The 22,878-nt window shown below is 44.1% G+C and overlaps 1 protein-coding gene across 3 annotated transcripts in view; it reads right to left on the bottom strand.

The window, feature by feature from the left end:
• The window catches only part of NR3C2 (nuclear receptor subfamily 3 group C member 2), a 424,004-nt gene extending 409,086 nt beyond the window's left edge, over window positions 1-14,918 (bottom strand). Inside the window, exons 1-2 of one of the 3 annotated variants that reach the window (XM_070474780.1) lie at window positions 14,466-14,918; window positions 4,745-6,509 (exon numbers count right to left, since the gene is read on the bottom strand). In XM_070474780.1, coding sequence (XP_070330881.1) covers window positions 4,745-6,507 — 1,763 coding nt within the window. In that variant the 5' untranslated portion in view covers window positions 6,508-6,509; window positions 14,466-14,918. Of the gene's footprint in view, window positions 1-4,744; window positions 6,510-12,117; window positions 12,481-14,465 lie in introns of those variants that run through there. The other 2 variants (XM_070474779.1, XM_020873208.2) reach the window with 2 other exon arrangements.
• Between the last annotated feature and the right edge of the window lie 7,960 nt (window positions 14,919-22,878).

Raw genomic sequence — 22,878 nt, 5'->3', positions numbered from 1 at the left:
AACCTGGAGAAATCCTAAGCACACTAGCAATTTCAAAATCAAAATATTATGAGACAAATAAGAAAAAGAAAGTTTCCATGCTTTCATTTCCAAATGACCTAAGTTATTCTGTAATGGATTTATTATAGAAATAAGCACCAGTAATCAATCTCTCCCTTCCAAAACCCATCATTTTTCATACTTTGCATTACATGAAGATACTTCTACCTCAATGATTTATTTACAGAAGTTTACTGACAAGACATGGCAAACTGTGTAACAAACTCTTTGAATTCTGAAGCTTTTAGCTTATTATGGAAGACGGGTATTGAAAAACTTCAGGGATCACTGGGAAAAAAAAGAAAACCAACTGTAGGTTATCACTAAATTGTTTCCTTCTATCATGGAAAAAAAACTGCAGTATATATTAAGATAAATTCCTGATTACGTGTCTTGAAACCTACGAGAACGTGCCCTTTGAAACAGTGAACTTTATATTCGAACGTTTAAGTCAATGTTAGCACTGTGTTATGATGCTATCAAAGTGACTATGACCATCGCCATAAACACCCAGTGTTATGTCAACAGACTAACCCTATTTCCAAAAGGAATACTGCAAAATTAAAAGAACAAGAAACTCATCATATAAGTGTCAAGTTTTACGAAAGGAAAGCTCTGATTTGAAAATAAAACAAAATGGCTTTTCCAAGCAAAATGATAGGTCACCCTTATTCACCTTACTTTTTAAATGATAAACGGTAATGCTATTTTTTCTACTTCAACTATCCTGGAAACTACAGAGCTGAACTTGTGATTAAGATAAACTTGAAACCAGGCTAGTAAATATGTGAAGGGATTTTCTATTTTCATTCTTGACATACATGACTCCAAGGAAACCACAGAGCCAGTCAGGAGTGTGGCTGGCAGTCCTCGGGGAGCATCCCGGTCAACTTCTTTTCTCTCAGCTGAAGAAACTGAAGCCGAGAGATGTTGCCACTCACTCAAAGCTCTCAGCTCTGTCTGTGTCCAAGTACACAGAGGACCTTCCATCTGTATGGCCAAACCAGGTCCAGGGCCCACCGCAAAGCTTTAAGCCAACTTTTGTCATCATATACTGGGATGACCAAAATGTTAGTCTGGGTTTCTCCTGTAAGATGGTACAAAACCAGACAGGCTTTCTGGCCAGCCCTGCCCTTCCCTGCGTGGCCCTCAGACGATCCCCTGCTGGCCAGCCCGAGAGCTGCCTCTGGTCACCTCTCGCAGAACGTCTGCAGGCTGCAGCACACAGACCCTCTGTGGCTGTCTTGAAAAGCTCACCCGGATGAGAATCACCGTCCTCACGTGGACAAGGCACCCCTTCTTCAGCATAACATTCAATTCAGCTAAGGCAAATCACATAATACCCTCCTTCTGTATGAACCACCAAAGCTTCATAGGACAGACCAAGATTCTCAACTTCTGAGTCTCAGGATGCCTTTCCACTCTTGAAAATGTGTTGAGGTCAAGATCTTTTGTTTATGTGTATTCTACCTACTGATATTTACCCTATTACAAAATTAAAATGAATATTTCTTTTAAATCACTCAAACTAAGCCATCACATGTTAATACAAACATGCATATGTGAAAAAAAAAAAAAAACAAATAAACTTGTGTTTCCCAGAATGAAAAACTTCAGTGAGAAGAGTGGTACTGTTTTACATTTTTGCAAGTCTATTGTCTCACTTAATAGAAGACAGCCGGATTCTCTTATCTACTTCTGCGGTCAATGTGTGGTGATGTGTTTTGGTTCAAGGATATGAAGAAAATCTGGCTTCACACTGATATGTTGTTGAAAAAAGGAGAAGCATTTTAATGGTCATCTCAGATCAATAGAGACACGATCCTCCAGTACACTGGAAATGGACAGTCAGTGGTCTCTTAATGCTTAGTTGCCACATGGAATCTGAATCTTATCAGGGAACTTTTCATGCACTATTTTAGTAAAACCATTAGTCTATCTTCCATTTTGCATGGTTCATCAACCAATGCACAATTTTTGAGTTTGTGGCCCTCCTGGAAAAGGTCTCAGAAACCCCAAACCATACTTTGACATTTACTAGAAAACAGAGTTCAACCTAAAGATAAAGAATGTTATGAAACTTGAAGCAGTTACATACTGCCTTGATCCTTTACAATCTTTAATTCATTAATTTGACATTACCTGGAATGGGATAACATCACCATAAATTATAAAGTAGGCAGAAAAGTTGGATTTTGGTCCAAAGATCACAAAACAAGAAGCCAATAATGAAGCTTGGATGAGATTAAATTAAATATTATAAAATGTAGACTGAAATCCAGGAAAAAAAGTTGGTATTTCCTCTGAGAATGATCAAAACAAACAGACTTGGATAATATTCACCAGGAAAAGCTGTAAGGAATTAGTAATATAATCTAATTAGATCAGTAATCTAAACCTTTGAATAATATTAAAGCTTTGATAGTAAAGTTTTTGGAAAACATATTAACTAACACAATAGTATATATGTAAACAAATGAATCCCCTCTAGCTATGTTAACAAGCTTATTAAGAATTTTGGAATGCTCAAGGAAAGACACTAGACAACACCCCAGTTTCCCACAAAGGCACAGGAGGCTCGAAGTCACTGATTCATAGGAATATGTAAGGCTATGGGTCCCGAGACCGCCAAGAGGGGCATCATGAGTTGAGTCTGGAAATGACAAAACAGTATAAATAGGACACAGAACAAACAGAAGAGCATTAATGATTTTAGCGAGCATCTGTCTAGTGTTTCTACCAGAAATATCATTACCCAAAGCAATGGGCTTCAAAACTAAAAGAGCACAAATAGAAATGTAGAGTGCCTAGCCATAAAAAAGTAGAAATTAATCACAGGACTTTTATCAACTATTTCCTTACACTTTGTACATTTCTTTAAAAGACTGTATGGAATTTCATTGAATGCAAAACAGAGAACACTAAAAGAAATAGAAACTAAAGGTTATGAACAATCCCATGAAATGCTAAGAGCAATTGCTGAAAGGTATATAATACTCTATGATGCATACTGTATTCCAGATGATGGTCAAAGGGCTTCTCATAACTTAACTCATTGTCTTGACTACCCTTGAGATGGGTACTACTGAATTCCCTTTTTACAAAAAAGATGAGAAGACGGAAGGACAGAGAGGTGAAGAAATGTGTATGGGGTCACAAAGCAGTTAAGGGACAGAGCTGGGTATTTCAACCAGGGTAGCCATGCTTTTAACTACCAGGCCAAACTCCCTCCAACCAACCCACTACAAGCATCACTTAACAAAAATATCTACAATGTGTGCAGACCATCCTTCTCAGAAAGTAAAGCAGAGCACCTGCTGAGCTTGGTTCTGATGAAAGCTATGCCATTTCAGCATTTGTGCAAAGAGTTTAGAATTTAGGAGAGGGCAACAGCATTAGCACAGGATTAACTAGTCATGCTACTGAGAACTGTAAGAACATGTAAGTGTCCTTTATGGAATGCAAGCTTCCATAAAAGCAAGAGGAGTGAGGTATGAGTCCATGAACAGGAAAAGAAAGCACAGATGAAAAGCTTTTGCTTCAGTAAAAAACAAAAGGAGAAAGAACACAGGATACACGTCAATCTTACGTTTTGTTGATGGGAATGGACATTTTCACCACCAAACAAGTTTTTAAGGAAAATAGCCACATCTTCCTAGAAGCCACTGTGACCTATATCTAGGAAATCTATTCTTTATATGTTCAATAAAGGGATCATTGACCACATCCAGGTAATAAAAACAGTACTGAAGCAAAGTCCAACACAAGTATTCACTGTATTACTTAGAACCACCCTTTACAGTCGTATCTGAAACCTCTTCCTTGTTTTTTCTAAATATATACAATATGCTATCTACAAGAAGGAAAGCCAAGAGATATTTTACAGTAAGTAAAGTATGTCTCCTTGCAGATCTTAAAAGTTATAAATATACCAATCTGAAAAACTGCAGTGACATACTTCACTTCCAAAGAGTAGGAAAGCAAAACGGGCCACTTAGTAATTTTAGATGTGCTGAGTCTTTAAAAAGCCCTCCAGAGTTAAGGAAATGATTTATTTGTGCTGAAGACCCCGACTTACATACGATTAACCAATCTAGAAAAAGATGAAAAGGGTGGGGAGCTTGTGGGTAACAGATTTGGGGTTTCATGTCATTTTTCACAACCAATGAAGTGACTAATCAAGAAAACTCAGGAGAAAAAAAAGACTATGACCACAAAGAAAACAATTTAAAGCAATGTTAGTGAACCAGTATACAGCTAAAGAAAAAAAAAATAAATAAAACAACCCTAGCACTAGTCTGCTAAAGCACACGGGCATTAGGAAACAAACTTATCTTAAACACCTACCAGCGGCAAGGCAGAAGGGGAAGAAGACCTATATACAACGCGTACATGTGCTCCTTCAAAATCAATGTAAACATTTGAGACTCAAAATTTTTGGTTTCTCTATAATGAAGGACAGGGAAGCCTGGAGTGCTGCAGTCCATGGGGTCACAGAGAATCAGATACAACTTAGCGACTCAACAATAAGAGATTTCAAACATACCAACAAGTGAAAGGGTAGCGTAGAATGACCATGCTGAAAAGGAAACAATCAAACAGGACACTGAAATGTGTTTTAATTTATCAACAACAAAGATTACGCTAACCTTCAGCATTTTACACAGCCATGGTTTTCCAAAACTGGAGAAAAAGGCCGACTTACCTTGATACGTTTTCTGGAATGTATTCTAGGACCGGATATCCATCACTTCTTCTCGATGACAGGTCACTGTGTGATTTCCACGACTCCACCAAGGTATTGACCGGAGGGAAGGAACTCAGGTGTTGGAAAGATTGGTCTCTAGCTGATCGTGATAAAGATATTGTACCTTGAGCACCAATCCTATAGTGAAAGGACTGTCCACCTGAATTCACGCCAACGATGGCAGATGGAGGGATGCTGGCCTCTGGGTAGAAGCTCCCATCATCCGGTTCTTGTTTTATCCCCATGGGGAACCCGCTGCCTTCACAGTTACCATCGAAGCCTGGCACAGGTGGTCCTAAAATTCCTGATAGAGAATAATAGTCTTTGTCATCCATAAAGGAAAAATATGAGCCATCCATGAATGGAAAGGGGTTGATTGCTGGATTCCCTTTAAAAGAGGTGCCGGAACATGAATGCTTGGTTGACTCTTGTTTTATTGGTACTGAGAAGGGGGAATCAGAATTTATTTTGCTGTTTCCTCCCAGACATGAGCTGCTGAAGGCTCCATCTGGCTCCGGCTTTATGTACTGGACGATGTTAAGCTGGCCAGCCACACCATGGGAGATGGCGTTCTCCGTCTCCTCAGTCTTAGGAAAGGGGACCTCTTGAGCACCTTTCTCCTGGGTGTCTGGACTGGGAACCACATCTCGGGCTGCGCTGGACCCCACTGGGGTGCCCGAAGCGGTGTAGCTGAAGGCGGTGCTTCCGGGGCTACAGATAGACCCCACAGTACTAGCGGCCGGGCTGGACAGGGTGGACCTGTTGTTTGTGTTGGAAGGGCTGGAAACGGAGCACCTTGAGTTGTTGATGTTTGCAGGGCTGGATACGCAGGATCGCAGAGTGACGTTATTAGGGCTGGAGACCGGAGACTTCACACTGCAGTGACTAGGGGGGCTGGAGATCGGGGATTTCATGCTACTCAATGGGCTGGAGAGAGGTGAGCCCACGTTGCTGGCATGCGCTGGGCTGTGAGACCTGGAGCCCCGCGTCTCCACATTGGGGGAACATGGCAGAGGGGTGCCCTGGGCGATGGGGCTGTGCACGGGGAAACCGCCGAAGCTGGCTGAAGTGGAGGACACACAGCTGATGCTGGCGGGGCTGCAACCCGAGGATGACAGGGTCAGAGGGCTGCAAACCGCCGGGCCCTTCTCGGGCCCCAGGATGGGGCTCTTCACCACGTTGCGCATGACTCCGCCATTAACAGATCCCCCAGAGTCGGGCAGGAAGGACCGCAGGGGCCGGCTCGCACCCCCCAGCGTGGAAGGACGGTGGCCATTCTCTTTGTAGAATTTCACAAGCTGTTCGACGTTTTGATACATCTTTGCTGGACTCCCGCTTGCCTGGGGGTTCTGCTGATCATAGGCGTAGTCGGCCTCTCGCACGGAATCCATGTACAAGCCCATGGACTCGGCCACCGTGGCCGAAAGTTCTTTTGATTCCAGCTCGGTTTTTATATCAGATGGTAAAATCCCGGACCGACTGTTGTCTTGCTGGAGGCAAGGGAATAGTTCGTGTTTTTCTTTGCTGCTTCCTTGAGTACTGCTGTTTGGAATAGCACCGGAGACACAGCTCACGTTGACGATCTCCATGTAGTTACTCTCATCGGGCTGCTCCGCGGGTACGGGTCCCAGGGCAGGACGCTCTGCAGGCTGAGAAACTTGACCCCACCGTCTTTCCATTTCTAGACCTTCAGGGAGACTGTGGTAGCCTTTGGTCTCCATAGCTAACATAAAAATTTATATTAAAAAAAATGAATTAGAGTCATGGATAGCAAGGTTGCTCTAAAAGACATTCTGAAATTGTACTGACTGAGCTATAAGTACATATTCTACTGATGACAAGCAATACTTCCAGTTATACTCAAGTTATTACCTTTTTAGGTGCTGATACAACAGAGTCCTGACTATAATTTGTCCAGAAGCCAGAATATAAGAAGCAATAAAACTATTTCCCATCTAAATAAAAGCAACATCTTTGCTATAATAGAGCAAGCAATAAAACTATTTTGCATCTAAGTAACATCTTTGCTATACTACAGCCTTTGGAGTTTGGAGGAAATTTTACATATAAAACATCTTTGCTATAATACAGCATGTAGAGTTTACAAAGAATATTTATAAATGTTAACTTATTTAATATGCAAAGTAATCCTGGGGACTCCTGATGCAGCCAGAGAGGAAACTGAGGGTTTAACCAAGTGGGCCACTTGCCCAAGGTCAAAGACACAGTAAGTGACAAAGTCAGGTTTAAAACTAAATCTAATGCCAAAGTCTTTGGAGTCTTTCCAGAATATGGAAGCTGCTTTCCATAGCTAATATGTGACTTGATTAAAAAACAATGAGGAAATGTAATTAACGTTACCGTTTCCCAATGTAAAGTCATCCCCTGAAAGATCAGAGGCCAGATAACTTGAGGATTATTTTCAAAACAGTAAGATTTTCGTCAAATAGATTTTGGTGAAGATAATTCAATGTTAATTCTGAACAGTGAAGAGTCATATATCCTGATTAATTAAGCTAGTCCATAACTCAAAGAAGCTGAATGACAAGTTGAGATGTCAGGGCTCTAGCCTGTATTTCAGTCCTGGCAAGGACTCTGACATGCGGCCTGACCTAGTGGTAGCTCCGCTGAAAAGACTCCAGACAGCCAGATTCATTCTCAACAGTTAATGGTGAAAGTCTGAGATGGGTCCTGACAATTTATGTGTTCATTCATTCAACAAATATTCGGCAAGTGTGTTGCATCCTGGGCCTACAATTAGCCACTGAATCTACAGTGATAAACAAAACAGGCTCAACTCCCATCCTCAAGGAGTCCCCAGGATTGTTTTAGACATACTGTCTTATCTACTGGCTCGCTCTATAAATTTATTCCATAGATAATCATAATAGGCTGTGTTTATGTAATTCTTATGCATGATATGGTTCAATGACCTATTACAAGCCTTTCACAGATATTAATGTACATACCCTTATAAATTACCCTACAAGATTGGCAGAAGTACTGTCCCAAATGATACAGCCGGGAAAACCGAGGTAGAAGCCACACAGCAGAGCTGGAATTTGATCCCAGATGTCTACACCAAGGTCTCTCAACCATGGCACTGCTGGGGGCCTGATAATGCTTTGCTGAGATCTCTCCTGTGTACTGTAAGATGTCCAGCCGTATCCCTGACCCCTACTCACTAGATGTCGGGAGCATTCCTCCTGCCCCGCTGTGACAGCCCCAAATGCCTGCAGACTTGCCAAAAGCCCCTAGGGGGTATGTGGGGTGGGGGGGCAAAATCACCCCTGGCTTGAGAAGCACCACTCTAAAGAAACCTCTCTCAAAGAAGATTAATTCACTCAATAGAATTTTATTTGTGCATTTTCATGCATAGAACTCTTAAAATCTTTAAGTATGCATTTTTCAAATCCTTTCAGGTGTATAAACAATCTCTGACCCAAATAAAGGTCCTGACTGCAGTTTCTGCAGTGCTGAACGCAGATATTACTTTAGACTTCTCAGTCCTTTCCCCCCCTCTCCCACTCACGATGTTCATCCACCCTACCTTCTTCTCATTAAAAAGAGACTAGGAAGACTTTTTGCTCCAGAAATTATATTAAAATGGAAAAACTAATATAATGACTCTACTAAATAAATTGGCATCAGATATCACAGGGCTCTCTGGCAAAATTTAATGCCCAAATTGTCTGAAGATCACAATTACTTCTTACTTTTCTGTATTCTACACTAGACTTTTAAATTCCCAGAAGGAGGAAACTTTATCAACTTTACCACTGCACCCCAAGATTACAGCATAGTGCAAATAAAGAAATGTTAAACTATTATAAAATAATCAATACCCAATAATTTGTGAACATTAAAATCTCCCAATTATTTAGCATGCTTTTACTTAAAGAACATTATTCTATAAATTCCTAATCACAAAACAGTGGAAAGTAAACCAAGTTATGAAGTTGAAGAGGTAGTCTGATAATTTCAGCAGGAAAAATTACTGTGGATGAAAGCCAAGAACTGAATATAGTGAAACGGGACCAAAACAGCTAATACTGGCCTTTTGCACCTTACTGAAAAACCATTTAGTAATAGCCATGGGTTGAAAAATACCAGTAAACATGTGCTGCTTCTACTTCTGAGAATATTCAGCCTTCCCCATACCAAACTGGAACAGTATAGATAAGGTATAGATAGATACTTCAGTCCCAAATTCATCAAACCACAAGAAATATGTCTACTCCTGTTTAAAACTGAGCACCTTCTGTGTATCATCCCCCCACACCCCAATCTTATTCCTAAACCCACATTTCCTTTCTTGGTGAATTGCACCACCATCTATTCAAATGGCCAGAAATCACCCCTGCCTTGGCACCCTTACCAAAGGTCTCCACAAGTTCACCCCTCCCCACTCCCACCCCTACAGTCTCCCAGACAACAGGAACATCTGCCTTGAGTCTAAAGGATCATCGTCATCCAGACTTCACTCCAAAAATTCTTTCTCCAAACTGTCTTTAGGAAAGGATGATCACTTACTGCCTTTTTTGAAGCTTCACGGTGGAAATTCACATGCTAAAACTCTTGGAAGTTCTAAGGTACAGAAACCTGTTCCCTTTTTAATTCAGAGTTCCCTAAATAATTTGGCCACTGCACCTTTTTTTTTTCCCCCCCACACAACACCTACTAATACGCTGAGGGACACTTTTCATCACTGTGCCTCAAACCAGGAGCCGTGTCTTAGATACATAAGGCTATATGAAGATTTGAAGAGAACATTTACGTGAGCGCAGACAGGCAAGAACCATCTTAAAGCACTCTACAAGGAAGTACCTTATCAGCTAACATCATGCAGCTGATCACAACTTTCCAAGTCCTGTTTGGCTAGCCCTGAACTCTCTTGACAATAACACAAACCAGCCTGCATTTCACCACATTATTGACAAGGCTATCATTAGAGAATTTGCAAAGGCTTTGCTAAAATCTACATTAGCTTTAAGACATTTTGATCTGTCAACCTAATACACCTCTCAACAAAGAATATAAAGGCTGGCAACCAACAAGAAAGAATGGAAGATATCTAGCACCTGCATGGTTTCCACTGGAGATATTTTTAAGGATCAGGGTTTTTTTTTTTTAATATGATTATTGAAATATTTTATGCTGAATTCTCCCTATTATCTTTTCCTTTCTTTTTTGTTAAAAAAGTATTTATTAATTGAAAGATAAGTGCTTTACAATACTGTGTTGGTTTCTGCCATACATCAACATAAATCAGCCGTAAGTATACATATATCCCCTCCCTCCTGAACTTCCCTCCCACCTTCCACCCCATCCCACCCCTCTAGGTTGTCACAAGCCCTGGTTTGAGTTCCCTAAGGCACACAGCAAATTTCCACTGTCTATGTTACATATGGTGGTGTGTAAGTTTCCATGCTATTCTGTCCTATATTATCTTAATTGATCTTCTCTATAAAACAAATGGATCAGTTAGGAAGTTATTTCCTATGTTGTCCAGGAAATCCAGGTTGTCTTTTTGAAACTGGCATACGGACCATGGCTTGAGCAGATTTTCAGTCAATCACTAGTGAATACTGAAAATATTCGTTGATGAATATGATCCTCATAGAGCTTAATAACCAGAGGGTAAAGGTAAGGTTTTTGCTACTAAAGTATAAGATTAAACAGATACTGATATACAAATCTACTTATATAAAATCAGGCTTGTCTCCCTTACAATGGAAACTATAACAGATACTCCCCTTGGGGCAAAGACAAAAACCATGAAGATCCCTTAATTTTCAGGCAAATGCCTCCCCTCTTAAAATGAAGGAACTTTCACATAGGGAAAGTAAGGAAAAATATTGACAGTTCTACCTTGTCATATATATGCTCTTAAACACTATTTTTGCAAAGGGAAAACCTGACTTTAAATTTTTATATTTTACAGACTCTGTTAAATTGCCGTTTCCCATAAGGAAGTAGTTTTTCTTGTTTGTTTCGGGAATATTAACAAAGAATCTTGCAAATTTATATTTTATCTGAAAACATTCACTTTTACAACCTCCCAAACACAGTTCTATCTCAAATGCATCATTTTCTATAGTTATCTGACTATAATATTATATCCTCAAGATAGAATCTTAAGAATTTTATAATTTGTATTGGTTGCATAGTTGTAAAAGTTCACTGTTTGTAACTCTTTTGCTGTCATCCCCATTACTTAACTATAACCATGTTCCTTGTTTTAACAGATGAGATAAATGATAGAAATCAGCCCAAGGTCACCTAAGAGAGCCAGAAAACCAGTTAGAACTGAACACACCTGATTTCTATTCACTCACCTAATTCACTGAGCCACCTGATCGTTCCAAAAGCCCCAAACTAAACTATTTCTCCCTTAAAGGAAAAAGCTCCCCTTTTAATATTTTAAAAAACTTCTTTCCTCAAGCATTTCCATGTTAGCCTGTCATGAAGTCAAATCTAAAATGAAAACTTCCCAGAACTTCACAGGTGGAGAATGCTGTTAGCATTACTATGTAAATATCATCAATAACAGCACCTAGAGAAATGCCAATTCAAATATTAAAATGCAATTTACTGCATTTGAAATTCAGTGGTTTCCAAACTTGTCAGGTATCAAAGTTTTCCTAACTTCTATGTTATAATAAATAAACCTTTTGGTGCCATAAACCATTACGATTTAAACCTGGTCGTCTAAAATTCATTAGGAAAAGCTGTGCACCTAAATTCAGTAGCAGGGCACGGATGTCACCAAAAGAAGCTTCATCCTTTCTCTCCTGCCTTTAGAATTCGAACTGATGCCACAGAAAGCATAATCTCTTTCAGGAGTTTCGTGAATCCTAAGGCACGGGAAATGCACGAATTTCCAGAGCCCCTTTCCTACAGAATCTGTCGGGATTTGTATCTCCTTCAACTGCCCTTTTTTCCGCTACACCTCTGGCTGAGATTTGGGAGCTTCCGCAATTCATAGAGGAAAGAAATATTATTCAAACGTCCTTTAAAAACTGTACAAGACAAACGATCCGAAATTCATCTTTGGGGAAAGAGAAGGGTGACAGACCTCCCACTGCCAAAGGCGGTAGAAAGCTGCTCGTTAGAGGGCATTCATCCAAAGTGGCCAAACTTTCCCAAAATAGTCCTCTGGCGGCCAAAGGGGGGAAAGTGGAAAACCAAAACAAAACAACAAGCACACAGCACCCTGCTGACAGTGCCTCCGGATTACGCAGCCACTTCTGCCTGCAAAGTGCACGCTCCCGCGCCGCGGCCACACGCAGAGCCGGGCAAGCGGCGCCCAGCCGCGCACCCCTACACACCTGCCTCGGCCGGGGTCCGTCTCTCGGCGTCTACCTGTTGCAGCGCTCGCCAACGCCACGACACCCCTGCTGCGGAGCCCCCCTAAATCCAACCACATCCAGGCCAGCGAGTGCAGCTCTCCCTGCAGCGGGAGAGCCCGAGGCAGCAATGCTCTTGCACCCAGGTGACTGCACGGGTTTCCTCGGAGCAGCCTGAAGTTGGCTTGCGTCTCACCCGTCCAATGACACCCCGGGCGCGGAGGGGTGGAGAGGAGGGGGCAGGGGCAGGGCTAGGGCTAGGGCGGGCGAAGCTAGGAGGGAGAGAGACGGAGAGGGCGGGCGAAAGCCCGGAGGGGGAGTGGGCCAGCTTCGGGGCCGGCCCTTTTAAAAGCGGGTCACATGTCCAGATAAAAAGTTCAGGTTGCTATCCCGCCCCCTTGGGCCCTTTCCATTGGCCCGGGGGGAAGCAAGGCTCCACGCTGCACGGGTCAGGCGGGCTTCTCATTGGACAATCCAGGCTGTCAGTCACCAGGAGGACGACATGACTGATACAAAGTTGCTGCGACACAGCCTGGACTCGGCAGCTCCCTTAAAGCCGCAGAAGCGGAGGCCGCTCGGGGTGCAGGGCAGCGGCTACGCCACTAGGTACCCACGACACGCTGCCCCCCCATTCCCCTCGCTCCACTACCCCAAACTTGCTCACGCCCACCTGGTTCTCCTCCCGGCCTACCCCAGGATGTCTGGAAAGACACGAAAAGTCTGGGGACGCTGAAGAAGTCGGTTTTTAGAAAGCCAGTCAAGGTGTCCTCCCTGATGCTCTCCACCTGCAGCGCCAGGTGAGCGGCAGCCCTGGCCCAGGCACCGCCCACAGCGTCCGCGCGCAGGGAGGGACCCTCAGTGGGCTTCTCCCGACCCCCGAGGTTCGTTCCCCGCCCCTCTCGTCAGTCTCCCGAGTTACCTTTCAACACAGCAGCCGCAGCGTCCGCTGCCAGCAAGCAAGAGGATCACGTTCCCACTCGATTTGAATTTCCTTGTTTTAACCGTGCGGGGAAAGCGAGTGATTCCAGTGCAGCCAAAGCCCTTTAAACACGGCCTCTCTCCCACCCCCCTCCGCACCCCTCCACCTCTGGCGGGGTCAAGAGCTGCAGCACTCCTTCCTTATAATTTTGTGGCTGTATGTATTGCTTTCGTATTGGATTTTTCCAGTAGTTCAATTTGAAAGAAAGCTGACCATCCAGGATAGTCACTTTTTAATAATGGGTGGGAAGGGGTGCAAATCATTGGGAGAAACAAACAGGAGCGGAGAAGGAAACAAAACTGTTTTCTAAGGATCAAGCGTCTGCAAGAAAAAATTTCGGTTTCCCTCCAACCGCCTCCACCTCGACTCTCCTCCCGCCCACCCCAGGGCTGTAGTTACTAAGCAAAAGATGGGCTTCTTAACTTTGATTTCTAAGGACTTTGAGGATCGGAGTATGAGGCTCCGTTTTATATTCCTGACTGGCCCCGAGTCAGCACCGGTGACGTACACACCTAAATCTGGTCCCCGGGCTCTTGGCGACCCGCAGCCCGGCGGCGGCGGCAGCTGTGCGTCCTCCCGCCTCACCCGTGCCCCGCACCAGCCAAACTCGGAAGTGGGGGGGAGGGAGTTCACCCTGTGCCCAAAGGCCCCTCCTCTCCATACAGTTAATTAAGCTTCGGGATTCCAGACCCCGAACCCAGGAAGACTCGAACTCTCAGTCGCTCCAGGTAGGGAACTCCCTGGTCGCGGGAGAGGCGGCGGCGGCGCACAAGAACTGGTTGCGACCCCCGACTCCTGTGCTCAGCAGTCCCCGGTTCTGAGCGGCTCCCGGCGCCCCCGCAGCCGGGAGTCCCCGCAAGTCTCCCAACTTTCCCTCGGGGCCCGAGGTCCTGCGCGCTCTCCGGGCCAAGCAAGGAACCGGGCATCGATAGCTGCCGGGCCCGAGCGCAGACGGTGGGCAGGAAGGAGGGGAGTCCTGGACCTAGCGCCCGGGCACCCGAGTAGAAGACGGCTCCGCCTGCGCTGCCAAATTATTCATTATTAAAGGAATGGACGTGTCTCTTTTACTAAGTTTTTACCACCTTTACGGAGGGCCAGTCTTGCCCTGGATCTCAGTTTCTTACAAAATCTAGGTTAGAATCTCGCAGGGACCAGCCGCCACGATTGCTCGCCCGCCGCCCAACAACCCTGCCCGAAGCCGGCCGGGTGGGAACCTCGTCTCCTGCCCGCAGACCACCTCGGCTCGCCAACCCGCGCCCTCTGCGCGGAACATGCCTTCCCGGGGCCGCCCTGCGCTCCCCGGACCCCTCCCGCCGCTGTCAGCGCCCAGTGACTGTCGCTGTACACTCACCTTTTCTAGGACATGGTGGGGAGGCTGGGGCGCGGGGCGGGCGTTGTGTGGGGGCAACCAGGCTCCCGCCGCCGCCGCCGCCAGCAAGTCCAATACTAGCAGATCGGCGGTAAGGATGGAGAGGAAGAGGCTCCCGGCAGTCGTCCTACTGACGGTGGGTAGAGCAATAGAGCCGTAGTGTTGTTACCCGGCAGGAGGAGACGAGGCGGCGGCGCCAAATCGCGCAGAGGGGGACGCGGGCGCCCGCCCGCCCCCAGCAGCGGCGGCGGCCGGGCCTTAGGCGGCGGGCCCTCTCTCGGGGCTGCCGGTCTCCCGGGCGGCGGCGGCGGCGGCTGCCCTGGGAGCCGGGAAGTTGTGGGGGGTTGACCCTGCGCTGGCCGCCCCGCAGCGGGCTCTCCGCGCCCCCTCCCCAGGCCTGGGGTGACCGGTGACAGCTCGGGCGGCCGAGCGTGTGAGTGTGTGTTTTGAGGGGGGTGGCCGCAGGGGGAGCCCTCTGCCGCGGCCCCCTCCCCGGGTCACACCCTCCGCAGCAGGAGGAGGCAGCCGAGCGTCCGGCCACCGTCTGGTGGGAAACCGGGCCGGGGGCGCCCGTGCCCCCGCCCCACCCTGGCGACTGGCTGCGGGGAGGCCGATGGCAAACGCAACCCCAGTGCACGTCACCCCACACCCCTCCCCACGACTCCCCAAAGTCCAGCCCTGACCTCGCGCCCCCGGCTTCAGGTGCAGTTCCCAGCCGCCGGGAGGGGAGACGCGGACTAGGGACCATGCGCGGGGGGCGGGAGGGAAAAGTTTCTTTTCCTGCTCCTCCGCTGCCCACCCCCTTTCTCCCTCGGGCTCGCCGCGCCTCTGCCCCACCCCCACCGTGGGGGGGGCGCCGAGGAAGGACCGGGTGTCTGCGCGCGGGGGAGACTGGCGAGCAGCGGCGGCCGCTGCCGGTCCCCTCGCTCTGACAGCGCCCGGGCCAACGCCGCCCGCTCGGCGGAGCGAGGCGAGGACGGGGCCGAGCGCCAGGCCCCCTCCCCCTGCCGCGCGCCGAGGCCCGCGCGCCCCCGTGCCGCCCCGCGCGCCCCCGCGCCCTCCCGCCGCTCCGGCGGACACCTACGCAGACGCGAACGAGAAAGGGGGGCGACCGAGCCGGGAGGGCGGCCGGCGGCGCCCCGGAGCGCGGTGCGACGCGGCGCGGGGCGGAGGAGGGAGCTGCGACCCGCGATCCCGGGAGCCTCTGGCTCCGGCTGCCTTGCGGAGCCGCCTGCGCCTCCAGGCTCTGGATTCTCCCCAAGTCCCACACCTCCGCCCCCCCCAAAGCACACAGATCACCCCCATTAGGGCAAATGTGTGCGTGTGTGTGCGCGCGCGCGTGTCCACGAGCTCTCACGTGTGGGAGGGACGCTTCAGCCCCAGACTCTAATATCTCACCGTTACACTTAGCCTTAGTGGAAGATTTTGGGTAGGGGGGACGCACTGTGGATATCACGACCCCTGTTCTGGCCATTGATGACTCAGTTAAACTCCAGAAACTGACCACACTGGTCCCTGTCCCGGCTTTTACACTCCTTTTCCTACAGGTTTTATTGACTCCTTCCCCCTGCCCTCTGCTGTGCGCCGTCCCCGTTTTCTTCCTAAGGAACTGTGGAAGTTGGTCATCCCTTCCCACCGTGTTAAACGCAGGACTGCCCTGTTAAAACCATCGCAGCCCCACAGTCCCACGGCCCCAGTCGCTAGCTGCCCACTGCGGCGTCACCCACACACTGCTGGCACTCCCCCGTTCTTAAAGTGGCATTTGGCCTGTGGCGAACAACATTTTGCTTGTTTCCTTAGGTGTAGGGAAGGTGAAATTCTTAAGGTATTTTGTTTAGGTGAAATCAAGAAAATAATTAACATAATAAATATTCAATGAACTTTAAAAAGAACCACCATGTACAAGTATACTGACTGAAAAAAAATGAATTCTGAACTGCATCAAAAATAGGATGGATTGACACTCATGAGTTGATAAAATGGACAGAAGGATAGTTAATGTGATTAAGGCATTATATACTAGTAGAATCTAGGTAGTGGGTTTTTTGTGGGTTTGAAATTTTTCCTAATGAAATGTTAGAGAAAACGAACCCTCCTTTAAGGTAATCTTTATAATGTAAGTTCAGTTCACAAAATTGATAAATCTGGCATTTGATTATTCCTTTCCCCTTTACAAAATGAATTTCCTTAAACTTTCTTTACCTAGGTGCTCCTCCACTATTTTAATCAGTAATTTTATTATGGACAGCTTATCAGGGAGCAGATTCTGATGTAATGTGGGGTTATTGTAACTGCAACATTTTAGAAATCTAGATGATTTCTTCCTGCGTTTTCCTTCTGTCCAATCTCAGATTGTAATCTTTCATGCTTTAAAGCAGTTTGGTATTATAAAACTGAGATTGAGTTTTTAAGCATTTACGTATATTCTTTTAAAACTTTTGCACACCAGGATCGCATATGGGGACATCCATATGTATATGGATATATATCAATTTCTCTTATTCTTCAACAGAGATATTAGGGGATCTTGCCATTAATATTAGGCAAAACTTTATTTTTGGATATTTGAGTATTCGCCCAAACTTTTGAACAATTACTTTCTTTTGCTGACTGTAAGAGGTGGTCTTGTGCCACCCTAGAAGGAAAACAGCTCCAAGATAAAATCTTTGGCTCCTTTATCTGAAGAGAAGGTGGCACTGGTGTTACCGGGAATCACCTCACAAGTGATGTCTCTGAGACTCCACCAAAGATGGAGATGCAGGGTTTTTTGGTTATTCAGAATACTCTTGGTTCTAATGCTTGTTAATAAAGAGTCCTGTCAACTTTGAAAATGTACATCTAGGAAATGTCATTACTTGCTGATTTTTAAGCTCATAACAAACTTTGTTCTTTTGATCCTTTTAGATATATTTTTCTTTGCGAAAGGATAGAAATGTGTTTTTAAGAAAAAATAAATATTAAGAAAGTAAAAGCACAGAAAAGGACCTTAACTTCATCTCCAAATTATTGGAGACTACTTACAGCTGCCAAGTAGTCTGAAACCTTGAAGCCAGCATCAGTTCTCTTCCCTTCTGACAGTTCAGTCTCCTTTCACAGGACACTTCCCTCCCTCAACCCATTAACGTCAAGCTCCCTGAGGCTTGCTACCTAAAGTGCACGACTCAGCGTTTGCAATTTACATATGTGACATCACATCCTCTATTATATAACTTCAGATACAAAGCCTAATATCATTGAAGTTTGTGTTGGAAAAAAATCCTCACTTGCTCTTTATTTCAGCTTTAGCAGAGCAATCCCTTAGATCTCAGATCCAAATCTCACTTCATCCAACAGCTGACAATGGGGGGGAGAAAAAAACCCCAAAAATGCGTGGAGTTGTTTAAGCCATGAAATGATAATCAACACCCCCCCATGAATATATTTTGAAATGTATTAGATCTCCTTTAGATCTTTATTTACTGGTAGGAAAGTAAAGCCCGTTAAGTAGCATATAATTTAATTGTATTCAATGATTTTAAAAAGTTAAAGACTAAGCATTTGGACATAGATAACTTCATTAATAAGCCTAGTCATGCTGGCACTTTTTATTTTTTTCTTTCAAAAAAGCTTAAGTTTTTTTTCCCCCTGTCTCTTACCAGCTGTTAGGAAGAGTTGAGAAAGACAGAGAGAGTCAGAGAGAGAAAGGCGGGGCTAGGGCGGGCGGTGTTGCAGAGAAAAGATGAATAGGGGAATAATATAAAATAGAATTTCTTCTTTGTTTATTGAAAAACACACATGTTACAGTTTATAAACATTGCAAGCAAATGAGAAATTGTGGACCAGAAGAGAAATACAAAACATATCAGAGTTTTTTAATACCCAAAATAGACCCAATTCAAGTTTCTGGACTACTTGGAATATTTTTATTAGCTTTGCTTACTCATTAATTTCCATATTTGTTTACCTAACTATTCATCTGTCTACCTTAATTTCATTTGCAGTCATTTTAAACAGAAAACACACAAACCTCATCCATCTCGATGACCAGATTTTGAGCTGACAGAGCACCAAACAGAACATGCATCACAATTAGTATGCCACATTATTAGAGGCAAATCAGATTGCACTGTGCCTACACTGATGTTCTAAATTTAGAAATAATGTACAGTGGTTGAAAGGGGGAGGGGGACTCAGAGCCATGTATTTTAATAAAAATAAAGATATTTGCAATTCCTTCTCTCCTCGTTTTCTTGGTTTAGTGCAGGAAATTCATCACCTTTAAATAACTGTGCTAATCTTACATAAATAACTGCCTGGTTTGTGAGCTCATTAGAATTATGCATCCGGCTGCTTTTCTGATATTATGGGCAATAACAACCACAGAAAAGTGAAACAATACAGTGGGTCAGGGGTGGGAAAGAAGAGTCTCTGCTGAACTTGATGAAAAACTCATTTAGAATTTCTCATTAGGACTTCACAGGAGCAGTTAGCTTTTCAGTAGTCGGCGCTGTATTTTTAGCAGCATTTTAACAGCTGTCAGTAACAACTAAGACAACATTTTGATCAACACTTTTTTAAAAAAAATTCTAACAAAGATGTTTGCAAAGAAACAGAATGCTTCAAGATTTAAATGTTTAGCTCTGAAAACCAAACCAAAAAAGATACTTTCTTGTGACGTAAAATGTTAATGCCTCAACGGCAGGCAGAAAGGTATCTACTTAAAATGAAGCCGAGTGGATTTTTAAGGTTTAATTTTCTGATGCCTAGGTACGTATAATAAAGATGATTTTAGGCTTGAAAGGTGTGTTCAGAGTCAGAAACAGAAACCTCAGTATAAGAGAATGTGCAGTGGATCTTGTCATGTATTTGCAAGTAGGTCAAGAATAGCCATGTGGGCACCTGAAATGAATAAAATCTTGTCCCCAACATTTGAGTTTATAAAGGGAGGTTATCACATGTCAGATATATGACACTGGAAATAGCAGATAGAAAAAAATGTAAGAGGCTTCATGACAGATGTCATCTTTATGTCTAAAGATAGAGGTAAATTTGCTGTGGGTAATGTATTACAAAGCAAACTAAAACTAAGCTCTGTAAGTGTCAAATTTCCCTTTCACCTGCAGTCTCCCCAATCTGAGTCGTTTCTGTTCTAAGGGAAGTCATGGTACATTATTAAAGCAGCCTACTGAATCATCCTATCCAGAGGTCATCTGCTCATTTCGAGGACCTAATCCATGTTTTGAGTTTGTCCCAACTAAGGCAGCTGAGTATTTCCACTTCATCTAGCTGGCACGGTGGGGAATGAAGGCATTCTTAGATCAAATGATATTTTTATTATATTGCTTTTTTTTTTTTTTTCTGATCCTTGTGGGGGTACCAGTTCACTACCTCTTCCTTGCTTGGTAGGACTTTTTTTCAACAAAACATGCAGTCGTCATAAAAACTGAAGTAGATACCCTTTCTACTTGCCCTGCACAAACCCCTGCCAGATGCAAATCTTTCAGTGTTGATCGTTTTTCACAGAGCATGACGTGGTTTTCCTAGTGCATATGTTTTGGACACTAAATACCCATGTGCAGAAATGAAACATGTATCAACATCTTTTATATGGAATATACAGGTCACATCAGTTATTAATATTTAAACCACAATCTATTTTGAAGTGCTTAGTGCTAATTATAGCTAGACTTTAATATTTTATCAAAGTATTTGGAAATTTAAGCTAGTTCATCACTTAAAAGAAAAAAAAGCTTTTTAATAACCTTCACTATAAATGTGGCAGAACCATGTCCTCTTAGTAAAACTGTTCAGACTTACAATGCCACTTTTGCCAGTAAAGATTGCTAGCTTATATGAAGGATCAAGTAAGCACCTAAGTAAAGTCTTGGGATTCTTCTAATACATTTATATATGTAACTTTTATGTTGTTTTGATTTTTAAGAAGTACATATTTTCAGAATAATTATCTATCTCAAAAGAAAAAAATCCAGGAAAATTATTTTTATAACTACATCAACTCAATATATGCTACCACTCCATTCTTTTATAAATTACATGGTTTTATTTCTAATTTGAATACATGAACTGAAGTTTTGTTGAAAATAAATTTTTTTATTACCTTTATTTGTAAACAAATATTGTTGTTGTAATTCAATAAAAACTGCCAAAGAACAAACTGTAAGATCATATACACATATCTTTTATCTATTTTATGTTATTTCCATGGTATCATGTGATTATACTCCTAGAATACAACTACTGGCATGTTAATAAACAAGCTAGGGATCCAGTAGGGAAGTCAGGATTATTAATCACAACCATTTCTCACCTTTAGTGAGAAATTAAAGCAAACACTAACTTCTACAGATAATTCAAAAAGCCCAAGGTAAAAGCAAGAGCTCTGAGGCTCAATCTCCTTGCATGATAAGTCTAATCAGTGACTTTCAGCCTGGAGCTGTATTTCATTACCCCTTTTCACAGATACAGCAAATCAAACAGTACAGTAAAATCCACTTGCATGGCTTTGAATGCTGGCTCCATTACTTACTAACCATATGACTCAGGGCAAATTACTTAGTCTTTCTAAATTTAGTTTCCTCATTTGTAACAAGAGACAACTGATACCATAAGTGGATATGAACTTAACACAGCACCTGGATGTGGCAAGTGCTCCCCAAAAGTGTTAAATGGGTACCTCCAGAGTTTTGTGATAGAAAACTCAAAGTTGATTCTTCTGAGGATTCAGGATCTTTCTTACACTACAAAGGGGTTTTGAGGTCCCTCAAGAATCAGAGCTTTAACCTGAGGTCTTCAAGGGCTTCAGATTTCTAAGAATTCTCTTCGCTAGAACAGTGATTCTCAAGTTTTATCATGCATCTGAATCACTGTGAGAGTCTGTTAAAAGTTTACTAGGCCCCATGCTTAGAGTTTCCTGCTCAGTAGGTATGGGGTGGAACCTGAGAATTTCTATTTCTAACAAGTTCCCAGGTAGATGCCGCTGGTGCTGCTCTAGGAACTACTCTTTGAGAACCAGATATGGCGCTAGTGGTAAAGAACCCACCTGCCAATGCAGGGGACGTAAGAAATGCAGGTTTGAGCCCTGGTGAGGCAGATGCCCTGCAGGAGGGCATAGCTACCCACTCCAGCATTCTTGCGTGGAGAAGTCCATGGACAGAGGAGCCTGGAGGGCTATGATCCTTAGATCCGTAGGGTCACAAAGAGTCAGACAAGAGGGAAACAATTAAGCCTGTTGCACACACACCCTAGAGTATGGATAAGAAGCAATTGCCTCCAGGCTGCTTACTTTGCAAGGTTACCTTACTGCTGGCAGCAGCTGATGGTGGGGGCGGGGAGGGGGGGGGATGGGCCCGAGGGAGAGAAGAGAAGCCGGAAGTAGGAGACTAAAGAAAGGAAGTGTCAGTTATTGTTGAAAGGGGCAGGGATGGGTCTTCACAGTCAGGGGATCCTTGGAATCCAGAGGGTGGCTAGCCATTGCTGAGGAAGAACTCTATCTCCGCAGCCTTTGGACTATATGTTGATCTATCATGACCTCGTTTTTTTCTTTCTTTTTTTAATTGGGATATAGTTGCTTTACAATGTTGTGTTGGTTTCTGATGTACAATGAAGTGAATCAGCTCTATGTCTACATGAATCCCCACCCTTCTGGACCGCCCTCCCACCACACCCCCATCCCACCCTCTAGGTCATCACAGGGCACTGGGCTGAGTCCCCGTGCCTGCAGCAGCCTCCCGCTAGCTGTCTGTTTTACCCCTGCTAATGTGTTATGTGTCCTTCCCAACCTCTCATTTCATCCCACACCCCCTCTGCGCCCCATGTCCATGTCTGTTCTTTACATCTGCCTCTTTATTCCTGCCCTGAAAATGGGTTCACCTCTACCATTTTTCTAGATTCCACATACATGCATTGATACGTGATATTTGTTTTTCTCTTTCTGACTTACTTCACTCCATATGACAGACTCTAGGTCTAGCCACATCTCTACAAATGACCAAGTTTCATTTTCTTTTATTGCTGAGTGATGTTCCATTGTATGTATGTACCACATCTTCTTTATCCATTATTCTGTCGATGGATATTTAGGTTGCTTCCATGGTTTGCCTATCGTAAATAGTGCTACAGTGATTTTTCATGACCTCTAAATTCTTCCTCTGAATAAGTATTTGGGAAGTACTTTACTACTTTCAGGCTCTTAAAGTACCTATTAGTTTACTATTGTATTATCTGAAGGCACTAACTTTGGTTATCTGGGAGTGCACATTCCTTCAATTACCTTTGAACATAACATACCATGGTCAAGTTCAGATCAGCTTTCTTCTATTCTGAGTGTGTCATGAAGATAAACCCCTGACTCTTGAGTTAGATTTGAACTGATGCTTTTTCTTTTTTTCAGGTTTCA

The sequence above is a fragment of the Odocoileus virginianus genome, chromosome 12 (genome assembly GCF_023699985.2).
Source record: "Odocoileus virginianus isolate 20LAN1187 ecotype Illinois chromosome 12, Ovbor_1.2, whole genome shotgun sequence".
Classification (NCBI taxonomy): domain Eukaryota; kingdom Metazoa; phylum Chordata; class Mammalia; order Artiodactyla; family Cervidae; genus Odocoileus; species Odocoileus virginianus.
The sequence above is the reverse complement of the archived record's forward strand: the minus strand, read 5'-3'. Positions and strand labels throughout refer to the sequence as shown.